Genomic DNA, 11,881 nt, shown 5'->3' with positions numbered 1-11,881 from the left:
CTGCTCCTTTTATTTTTACCCAGAGATTCTCAAGTGACCTTCTATGCTTAGATAAGTTAGATTCATGCATTTCCTTACAAGTATACCATCCTTGACATGCAACGCCACTCTTTCCTTATTTGCCTCTGTCAGAACTGGGAACTTCAAAAGAAACGCATGACTTTGTTTCAAAAGCTAAGACGTTTATTGAGAACTTGTGTTCAGGAAAGAAACAGGTTGACTCTGATAACCGGTGTGGCTATCGGCGCATTCTTTATACATGGATAGCACAAACAATAAAACTCTTTCTCACACTTCGGGAGACAGTTGTCTGTTCCCAGACCCCTTATCTTCAAGCCCGGAGGAAGGAACCCCGCTGCTTTGCTCTGGCTTGCCAGCTTCAAAGGACACCTGCAGATGTTTCCCAGGGGCTATCAGTCACCCTTCAGTGGTTATTGCTTGTTTGAAATGCAAAAAACACTTGGTTAGTAGGCATGAAGGCAAAGGCACTGGGTTAGTAGACTTTTCCAATATGGAGTCAGTTATGCTAACTCTGCATAGTCAGTTTAAGAAAGTTACAAGTTCTGACAGCCTCTTCCTTTCAAGCAAGTCATTCTTCTCAATCCTAATATTCCCGTCGTGTGTCTCATTCCACCAAATGTATAATGCTTCAAATGTTTTAATGTTTGCACCCTGGGGAACCTGAATTGGGTAGAAAGGTGGCATAAAAATGTTTCATATTAAAAATAATCCATAAAGATCATTGTTATTTATTGTCCTTGGGAACCCTGAATCGGGTGAAAGGGGGGAGGCATAGAAATGTTTTAAATAAATGGATTTTTTATTGTCTTTTAACTTTACTTATTGTTTCGTGCTATGCTGTTTCGTGCCACGTTGAAGGTCAGCTCATCAAGTGCCTTCAGTAAGACAGAGGGAGTAATAAATATGAAACCATCAAGCTAAAGTGCTTTCATTAAAGTGCTTACATTTGCAAATGATTACAGGATCAAAGGAAGGGGGGAGAACCCTACAACTTTGAACAAGAAATCCTATTTTTAGCTGGCCAAGTGATGAGGGATTATCTAGGATCTTTTTAATTGAACCTGGAGATAAAATGTAGCATCTATTATGCATTTTCCAGAGACTTCTTGAAAGCAGCGGGTTGGTTTCCATGGTAAATACAACACAGTTTGCATATACAGAGAAACCGAGCAGAGGAAACGGATAGAGCCTCGGATGAGCCTGAAATTACGCAGGAACCTTTTAAATCATTTCGCAATTCTTGTTCTGTAGAGCAGAAGCTGGCTCTTTGGAATGCATAATTCACAAGCTGCCACTTTAGTACAATGAAGGGGGTATTAACATCAGAGGAAGGAAGATCAGGGGTTCAAATCCCCACGCAGCTTTGAAACCCATGATATAACCTTGGACCATCTTCTTGGTTAGCTCTAACACAGAGTTTCCATGGGTCCAAAGTCTTCTGCCCATGTAGCACAACTTTCACAGCTCCCCTACTTCAAGCAGCCTGAAATGCAATCAATTTCCCCCCCTAGGGAACTAGGGTTGCCAACCTCCAGGTAGCACTTGGAGATCTCTTCATTACTGCAATCGGAGTGGAATTCTAGCAGGAGCTCCTTTGCATATTAGGCCACACACCCCTGATGTAGCCAATCCTCCAAGAGTTTACAAGGCTCTTTTTTGTAAGCTCTTGGAGGATTGGCTACATCAGGGGTGTGTGGCTTAATATGCAAAGGAGCTCCTGCTAGAGTTCCACCCCTGATTGCAATTAATCTCCAGGCATTGGGTTGCCAATCCCCGGGTGGGCAAACCAGAAACTGCAGCGTAATGATGAGTAGCAACTTAGAAACAAACCACTGCGTAATTATACGCTGCAAAAATATGCTTAACAGATTACTTTTGTGTTATATAATGAATATATTTCCTTCACAAACCAAAACTGTTTTCAGTGTCCATAAATAAATCAAAAGTACAATTTTCTCTTTGTCAGTTTTGTAAGTCGGCACTACAGTCCACTGTCTGATACAAATCCTTTTGTTGAAAGACGCAGACAGTACCACAATGAATAATACTTCTCATCAATGAATATCGCTTCTCATTTGGGTAGCAGATCGAAATCTGGCAGGTGCGGCGGCTACACAGGCTCTAGGTTCAGACTGTGTTTCGTTCACCTTCCACTGGCCGCTTTTTTACATCCCAGAACCCGTGCTATGACACTTTCTCATACTATACATTGTTACTTCTTCAATTTGCATGAACGTCAAAATGACCCCTTCTGAGGTCATTCCCCTTCCCAGGGTTTTTTTTTTTGTAGCAGGAACTCCTTTGCATGTTAGGCCACACCCCCTGATGTAGCCAACCCTCCAAGAGCTTACAGGGCTCTTCATACAGGGCCTACTGGAAGCTCCAGGAGGATTGGCTACATCAGGGATGTGTGGCCTAATAGGCAAAGGAGGTCCTGCTAGAATTCCTTACAGGGCTCTTCTTACAGGGCCTACTGGAAGCTCCAGGAGGATTGGCTACATCAGGGGGGCGTGGTCTAATATGCAAAGGAGGTCCTGCTAGAATTCCTTACAGGGCTCTTCGTACAGGGCCTACTGTAAGCTCCAGGAGGATTGGCTACATCAGGGTTGTGTGGCCTAATATGCAAAGGAGTTCCTGCTACAAAAAAGCCCTGCCCCTTCCCAAACCCCAACCCTCCTCAGGCTCCACCTCCCCCCATATCTTCAGATATTTCCAACCTAGGGTTGGCAACCCTATGGGGGATCCCACTCCCCCAAGAGTAGCCTTTCATGGGACAGTTTGGGCAGCCACAGGACAGGAGCAGAAAGCTGGGGAAGTCATTCTGCATTGGCAAAAATCCTTGCGCCCACAACAATGCTATGCTGAATCCAGTCCACTGGTGCTCATCCTTGCTCACCTTATAGGTAGTGCTGCCAACCTCCAGGAGAAGAAGAAGACTGCAGACTTATACCCTGCCCTTCTCTCTGAATCAGAGACTCAGAGCGGCTCACAATCTCCTATATCTTCTCCCCCCACAATAGACACCCTGTGAGGTGGGAGGGGCTGAGAGAGCTCTCACAGCAGCTGCCCATTCAAGGAGAACTCCTGTGATAGCTATGGCTGGCTCAAGGCCATTCCAGCAGCTGTAAGTGGGGAGGAGTGGGGAATCAAACCCAGTTCTCTCAGATAAGAGTTCGCACACTTAACCACTACACCAAACTGGCTCTAGGAGGGGCCTAGGGATCTCTCGGAATATCAACCAAACTCCAGGCAGGAAGAGAGAAATGTGTCCTTCGGCAAGAACACTCTCCCCAGCGGCAATTTCTACCCGTGAAACCGTAGTCTGGAACAGCCCAGAAGTACCATCAGCATGATGCTTCTGGCTGACTTTCTTAGACAAGGGCTTCCAGCGCAAAAATAACCTGCCAGGCTGGTTTGACCAGAGGCTGCAGTGAGATACAAGAAGATAAATATGTGTATTACTGGGAACAATGACAATTCTACCTTAGCTCTTGCAAGCCTCTGATAAGCTGTTGTCTGGCTGCAGACAGATGTTCTAACAAGCTTTCCCCTCCACTTCTTAAGAGTTCTGGAATTAAAGCTCTTTCAGGGCAGATCCAGGGGCAAATTGAGACATTAAAACAGCCCTTGAGCAAACAGAGCTGTGGCCCTGATGGAACTGATAACGCTGAAGGGGCTGCTTGTCTCATCTCCAAGACTTAGTAACAATGCCGACAATTGTATGCTAACCCAGCCTAGTCCTATTGTCATCAGCAGTGTTCCCTCAAAGCTGAGTTAATGTGAGCTAGCACACAGTTTTTTAGCCTCCGGCTCATACATTTTTGTCTTACCTCAGGAAAAATGGCCCCAGAGCAAACTAATGTATGCAGTAGCTCACAACTTTAATGCCAGTAGCTCACAAAGTAGAATTTTTCCTCACAAAACTCCATAGCTTAGGGGGGAAACTGGTCATCAGTACTGTGATCTGAGCTAAGCGGCTCCCACAACACCTGACAATGCTGACTCCTGGCTGCCAGTGAATACACAAAGCTGCCTTAAACTGAGTCAGACCATCAGTCCATCAAGGTCAGTCTTGTCTACTCAGACTGGCAGCGGCTGTCCAGTGTCCAGGACTTTCCCATCACCTACTATCAGTCTGGTGTAGAGGTTAAGTGTGCGAACTCGAATCTGGGAGAACCAGGTTTAAGAACATAAGAACATAAGAGAAGGCATGTTGGATCAGGCCAGTGGCCCATCCAGTCCAACACTCTGTGTCACAGTGGCCAAAAACCCCAGGTGCCATCAGGAGGTCCATCAGTTGGGCCTGGACACTAGAAACCCTCCCACTGTTGCCCCTCCCAAACACCAAGAATACAGAGCATCACTGCCTCAGACAGAGAGCTCCATCAATACCTTGTGGCTAATAACCACTGATAGACCTCTGTTCCATATGTTTATGGGGAGGAATCCCCACTCCTTCACATGCACATGCTGAGTTACCTTGGGTCAGTCACAGTTCTTGAAAGAGCTGTTCCTCTCAAGAGCAGTTTCTGTCAGAGCTCTCTCAGCCCCACCTACCTCACAGGGTTTCTGTTGTGGGGACAGAAAGAGAAGGAGATTGTAAACTGCTCTGAGACTCCTTTGGGTAGTGAAGGGTGGGGTATAAATCCAAGCTCTTCTTCTTCTTCTTCTTGATCCTTTTAACTGGAGGTGCTGGGGATTGAACCTGGAGCCTTCTGCATGCAAAGCAAGGGCTTTTCCACTGAGCCACAGCCCCTCTGCTGTGTGGATCACCAGAGCAACAGCCTGTCAGGAACTTCCCTGGTAAGTTGAAGGGCTGATCCATCACTGGTTAGATATGTCCTTTTAGCTTCTTTGTTGAATTTCCAAGAAGCTTTGTCAAGAAGAAGAAGACTGTAGATTTATACCCCACCCTCCTCTCTGAATCAGAGTCTCAGAGCAGTTTACAATCTCCTTTATCATCTTCTCCCACAACAGACACCCTGTGAGGTAGGTGGGACTGAGAGGGCTCTCTCAGAAGCTGCCCTTTCAAGGACAAGCTTTGGGGTAGCCATGACTGATCCAAGGTCATTCGAGCAGCTGCAAGTGGAGAAGTGGGGAATCAAACCCGGTTCTCCCAGATAAGAGTTCACACACTTAACCACTACACCAGGCTGGCTCTGAATGAAGCTGGCCAGGAGGGATGGAGCAAAGAGCCGACTTCCTGTTCACAGAAGGACAACCTGCATAAGCATATCAAGGAAGGATTGCCCTGAGGGATCAAACGGAAGGTCCAACATCTCATCCAACATCCTGTTCTTACAGCAGCTAAAGGAATTTCCCTGGGACGTTCTCAAGGAAAAGAGGATGGGTAGGTATCCTATTATTTCCTACCAGCACCTACTAATCAGAGGTTTCATTTTAGCCATTATGACCAATAACCAATGAATGATCCACCATCCATGAATGTGTCTAAACACTGTTTTTAAAAATTACAAGCTGGCACGCGGAGTATTTTATCCCTTGAACATTGCACGAAGAAAAAAAGACACAGATTTAGTCCCAACGTTTTATTGGAAGTATCATTCACTTTTGCAGTTTGGATCATGATTGCCTAGGTTACCGGGGGAGGGGAAGAATAATCAGCTACAAACCACTAAACCATTCAAAGAATTTGGCAGCCTGCTCCTATCACATGACTCTCAGTTCATTATGAAATACTCCTGCATTTCTGCTTTGCCCAGCAGCTATGCTTAGCCAGACAAAACCTCTCTCTCCTTTCCAGATCTTACAGATGGAAGCATGGAAATTCTACAAATACGCTGGGGTGGGGGGAGAGATCTGTTTTGTAAGAAATTAAAAGCAAAAAGTGCCCAATGACATTCAAACAGGAGAGAAACATGGTTGGAAAACACCTACCCACCCTGCCAAGGGGGAAAAAAAGGAAAAACAACCTACAAAGCTATTATACCTGTCTTCAGTCCCCATTAAAGACTTTCCTTTTTTTCTTAGCTATTTCATTCCCTTTGTTCAGTTGACGATGCAAAACACTTTTTCCTCTGTGATTTGGGCTTTCGAAAGATGTTTGCATTGGTTATATAATCGTTTATATTTTCCAGCCGTTTAGTATTCATGCTCAGTCCTCCAGTACATGCACATACAGAGAGACTGCAAAAAGTAACCATTATTTTGACATGTGGAGTGTGCGTGAAAGGAGAATGAAATAGTGTTAGGAGCCTGTGGGGTGTACTCTACACATGGAAACGCAGTGTGCCTTCCATGGGCCATGGCTCAGTGGTAGAGCATCAGTTTGGCACACAGAAGGTCTCAGGTTCAATCCGTAGCTTCCCCAGTTAAAGGAATCAGATAGCTGATGATGTAAATGACCTCTACCTGGACAGCAGTGTTCCCTCTAAGCTGAGTTAGTGTGAGCTAGATCACAGTTTTTTAGCCTCTAGTTCACACGTTGTTGTCTTAGTTCAGGAAAAATGGGTCCAGAGCAAACTAATTTATGCAGGAGCTCACAACTTTAATACCAGTAGCTCACAAAGTAGAATTTTTGCTCACAAGACGCCGCAGCTTAGAGGGAGTATTGCTGGAGAGCTACTACCATGATGGGCTAATTGCCTGATGTAACATAAGGCATCTTGGTGAGAGACTATTTGGTGTAGTGGTTCAGAGCACAGACTCTAATCTAGGAGAACCGGGTTTGATCCCCCACTCCTCCACATGCAGCTGCTGATGTGACCTTGGGCCAATCACAAATTCTCTCAGAGCCGTTCTCTCAAGAGCAGCTCTCTCAGCCCCACCCACCTCACAGGGTGTCTGTTGCGGGGAGAGGAAGGCAAGGAAATTGTAAACACCTCTTGAGACTCCAAGTGAAGGAAAACGAAAGGTCCCCTGTGCAAGCACCAGTCGTTTCCAACTCTGGGGTGATGTTGCTTTCACAACGTTTCTGTCACGTTCTCAGGGTGCAGGCAGGCAGGAGTCCAAAGCCAGTCCAAGGTCAAAGTCCAGGAAGTCAAGAGGAGCCAAGTCACCAATGCAGAATCACAAACCGGAATCAGAAGTCAATGTCCAAAAGCCAAAAGGTCAGGGTGCCAAGGAAATCAAGCAGGTCAGGATCAGGGATCAGGAAGGAGCGTGGATGCAAGTCAGAGAATAGACTTGTCACTTCCACAAAGTTACCAGGTCCTGGGTGGGAGCTATATGGGAGTCTCAATCAGCCTGCTCCCTGGGTGGCAGAACTCAGCTAGAACTCAAGGCTGAGAGATCTGAAGCATCGGCGTGCCTCATGTCTTCTCTCTGAAAGTTCTTTCTGGAGCCTGCTTCAAACTCTTGAGATGGGAGGAGGAGAGCTTGGAGGAGATTGATCGTCAACAGCTGACACTGGTGCCTGGAGAGTGATTGATGGGCCAGCTGCTGTTTGTTCAGCTGAGGAACTGGCTGACAACTCTTCCAGGTCTGTTAACCCTTCCAGCTCCTCCTCATCAGGGCTCATGACAGTTTTCACAGCAGACTTTTTATGAGGTGGTCTGCCATTGCCTTCCCCAGTCATCTACACTCCCCCCCCCCCAGCAAGCTGGGTACTCATTTTACCGACCTCAGAAGAATGTAAGGATGAGTCAACCTTGAGCCGGCTACCTGAAAACCCAGCTTCCACCGGGGATCGAACTCAGGTCGTGAGCAGAGCTTAGGACTGCAGTACTGCAGCTTTAACACTTTGCGCCGCGGGGCCGAGTGAAGGGGGGGTATAAATCCAATCTCTTATTCTTCATTTGTTTTACGCGTTGATGTAATCCTGCTCGGTGAAGACCAGACCACCCAGTGTCAAGTAGAGTTGCCTGCCCAGGGTTGGAAAATACCTGAAGGTGATGAGGATGGATCGTAGGGATGGTAGGGTTTGGGGAGGGGAGGGACTTCAGTAGGGTATATAATGCCATACAGTCCACCCTCCAAAGGAGCCATTTCCTGCAAGGGGACTGATTTAGATCACCTGGAGATCAACTGCAATAGTGGTGGACGTATGGGATAGAGAAGGTAGAGAAAGAAGTACTTTTCTCCCTTTCTCATAAGGACTAGTGGACACTCTATGAAATTGTTGAGCAGTTGGGTTAGAACGGATAAAAGGAAGTCCTTCTTTACCCAAAGGGTGATTAACATGTGGAATTCACTGCCACAGGAGGTGGCGGCTGCTGCAAGCATAGACAGCTTCAAAATGAGATTGGATAAGCATATCGAGCAGAGGTCCATCAGCGGCTATTAGCCACAGCGTATTGTTGGAGCTCTCTGTCTGGGGCAAGTGATGCTCTGTATTCTTGGTGATTGGGGGAGGGCACAGTGGGAGGGCTTCTAGTGTCCTGGCCCCACTAGTGGACCTCATAAGAACATATGAAACTGCCTTGTACTGAATCAGACCCTCGGTCCATCAAAGTCAGTATTGTCTACTCAGACTGGCAGTGGCTCTCCAGGGTCTCAAGGTGAGGTTTTTCACGCCTATTTGCCTGGACCCTTTTTAGTTGGGGATGCCGGGGATTGAACCTGGGACCTTCTGCTTACCAAGCAGATGCTCTACCACTGAGCCACCATCCCTCCTGATGGCTCCTGGGTCTTTTGGCCGCTGTGTGACACTGAGTGTTGGACTGGATGGGCCATTGGCCTGATCCAACATGGTTTCTGTTATATTCTTATGAGATCTCCAGGTGCCACCTGGAGTCAGGCATAAGAAGGAAGCCATGCCTTTACAGCAGCAATGGCAAAAAACAGGCCACTGATTCTCAAAGTGGGTAGCTGACTGGCAAAACTCATTGCCCCAAGGTGTGGTGACGATAAACGTTTTCCTGTAAGGGAGAAAGCCAAGAGGTGAGCTCCAGAGACAACATCGTAGCAGTGGAAGGCTGAACTTGTCCCTGGAGGCTCCAAAGATCAAGAATCCGTCTTGTTTCCACCTTCACAGCCACACCCCTTCACCTCTGTAGCCTCATCCTGGATTCATCTTCAGAGTCCTTGTTTCAGTGCCCCCGTCATCTCAGCCTAGACTGGTGGCAACCCAAGCAAGGCCCTTTTCAGTCGTAGCACCAAATTGTGGGATTTCCTCCCCAGGGAGATGCACCCATTCCCTCTCCATTGTTATCTTCCACTTGCAAGCGAAGTTCTTTTTGTCCTCTTTGGCATTCCCTTATTATGACTCTAAAGCAGTGGTCCCCAACCTTTTTTGGCACCAGGGACCAGTTTTGTGGAAGACAATTTTTCCACAGATCGGGGGGGGGGGGGTGATGGTTTCAGGATGATACATAAGAACATAACATAAGAACGTAAGAGAAGCCATGTTGGATCAGGCCAATGGCCCATCCAGTCCAACACTCTGTGTCACACAGTGGCAAAAAAAATTATATATATACACACACTGTGGCTAATAGCCACTGATGGACCTCTTGAAGGTGGCTATGCTTGTGGCCGCCACCACCTCCTGTGGCAGTGAATTCCACATGTTAATCACCCTTTGGGTGAAGAAGTACAATTGTGCACTTTATTTCTATTAGTTTGGTGTGCTGGTTAGGTGAGCGGGCTCTTATCTGGGAGAACCAGGTTTGATTCACCACTCCTCCACTTGCAGCTGCTGGAATGGCCTCGCAGAGTTGTCCTTGAGAGGGCAGCTTTTGGAGAGCTCTCTCAACTCCACCCGCCACCTCACAGGGTATCTTTTGTGGAGGAGGAAAGTAAAGGAGATTGTGAACCGCTCTGAGACTCAGAGATTCAGAGTGGAGGGTGGGATATAAATCCAATGTCTTCTTATTATTACTACATTGAAATAATTATACAACTCATGGCCCAGTTGCTAACAGCCAGGGACCAAAAGATAACAAAAGCCAATGGCCGACTTACTGTTACTCTGCCTACAGACCGGGGGTTGGGGACCTCTGCTCTAAAGGCTGTGTTCTTCAAAATAGGTTTTAATGTTTTCTAATTGTTCATCACATTGGCGGCTGTAACTGGGATGAAAGGCCAGAACAGAAATGTTCTTCAATGAATAAATAACTCTTGTTTCTTTGAACACAATTAAGGGTTCAAAAACGTTAGGCAGAGTAACAGTAAGTCGGCCATTGGCTTTTGTTATCTTTTGATACTTAGAGCACTGTATGCAGGGCTGGGTACAGATGGGCTACTTTGTACACACTGGAGGCGCCCCAAATTTTGCCACCCCAAAATGGAGCGGCCAGATCCCTGTCAGATGCTCCTGTGCAATGTGCCCATATATCATACAGGCGGCTCTCTGCTCACGACCTGAGTTCGACCCCGGCAGAAGCTGGGTTCAGGTAGCCGACTTGAGGTTGACTCAGCCTTCCATCCTTCTGAGGTCGGTAAAACGAGCACCCAGCTTGCTGGGGGGAAAGTGTAGATGACTGGGGAAGGCAATGGCAAACCACCCCATTCAAAAGTCTGCTGTGAAAACGTTGTGATGCAACATCACCCCAGAGTCAAAAACGACTGGTGCTTGCACAGGGAACTACCTTTACCTTTTTAAAGTGTTCAGATGCCAGGAAGATTTTGAAGATATTGGATTTATACCCCACCCTTCATTCTGAATCTGAGTCTCAGAGCAGTCACAATCTCCTTTACCTTCCCCCAAACACCCTGTGAGATGGGTGAGGCTGAGAGAGCTCTCACAGCAGCTGCCCTTTCAAGGACAACTCTTGCGATAGCTATGGCTGACCCAAGGCCATTCCAGTAGGTGCAAGTGGAGGAGTGGGGAATCCAACCCGGTTCTCCCAGATAAGGGTCCGCACACTTAACCACTACACCAAACTGGCTCTCTTTTGCTACCACTTTCCAAATGGTAGATCTTTGATCCATCTCAAGAGACATAGTAGGACAGAGTGAATATGGGAGCAGGGCAGGCAGCAGCTGTGCCTGTCTGACTATGCTTTTTTAATCCGCCTGGGGGCCATGCCTATGGCGGCTCAAATCCGTCTGAATTCAGCCCATGGCTTGCATTTACAGTGTATTTTGTTTAGAATCCTGTTAGCCTCACTTATTAGCACACACAGACACGCACCCACATTCTTCTCGGTCTGCTTCATGCTCCTGATTGAGCTGTTGTCTTACGAGGGGAAAAAACCTCATGCCAAATACACTCGTTAGTCCCTCAGGCAGAAGCACGCAAAAAGTGTCTCATCGCTTAATTGTAATGGTTGTAATGGCCCACTTGCAAGCCCAGTCACCGCGCTCTTCCTTTGCAAATGGAGGCTGTCTCGAAGGACTCTGAGGCACACACCCACTTCATGAGACTCCACCCTTGTGCTCCCCCCACCCATTTGTGAAGCAAGGAAGGGGAACAGGTTGCAACACCGGCAGCTGTTTCAGCAAAAGGTCACACAGCAAGATAGTGTGGCAGATGTTGCTACCAGTGTGTGATTCCCAACATGGTTCCTGGGGATGCCCCAGCACCTGCCAGTGTATATTTCCTGATGCTAACTTCCTTTTCACACAAAGGTACATAGGCGTGCACACATACACAGGAGGTGTTGGTCCTTACCTTTAAGGCCCTTTACGGCCAGGGGCCTGCATATCTTTGGGACCGTTTTTGGGAACACCCTCGGGTTCTGAGGTCTGCTGCTGAACATCTTCTCATAATCCCTGGTCCTAAGGACGCCTGGCCGGCTTCAACGTGGGTCAGGGCCTTTTTGGTCTGGGCCCCTACCTGGTGGAATGACCTCCCACTGGAGATCCGGGCCCTGTAGGACTTATCAAGGTTTCGCAGGGCCTGTAAGATGGAGCTCTTCCTCCAGGCTTTCAATTAATTCGGCGGGCGTCCTTTGAAAGTCATCACTTCCCCCAGCATTTCATCGTTATGGTGTTATGGTACACGGTTAGCTATCAG

The 11,881-nt window shown here is 47.4% G+C and overlaps 1 protein-coding gene across 1 annotated transcript in view; it reads right to left on the bottom strand.

The window, feature by feature from the left end:
- Nucleotides 1–836: 836 nt before the first annotated feature.
- The window catches only part of LOC132589042 (BAG family molecular chaperone regulator 5-like), a 32,902-nt gene continuing 21,857 nt past the window's right edge, over nt 837–11,881 (bottom strand). Inside the window, exon 4 of the mRNA XM_060261586.1 lies at nt 837–896. Coding sequence (XP_060117569.1) covers nt 837–896 — 60 coding nt within the window. The remainder of the gene's footprint in view (nt 897–11,881) is intronic.

This window comes from Heteronotia binoei, chromosome 21 (assembly GCF_032191835.1).
Source record: "Heteronotia binoei isolate CCM8104 ecotype False Entrance Well chromosome 21, APGP_CSIRO_Hbin_v1, whole genome shotgun sequence".
In the NCBI taxonomy this organism is placed as follows: domain Eukaryota; kingdom Metazoa; phylum Chordata; class Lepidosauria; order Squamata; family Gekkonidae; genus Heteronotia; species Heteronotia binoei.
This window is presented reverse-complemented; position numbering and strand designations above follow the sequence as displayed.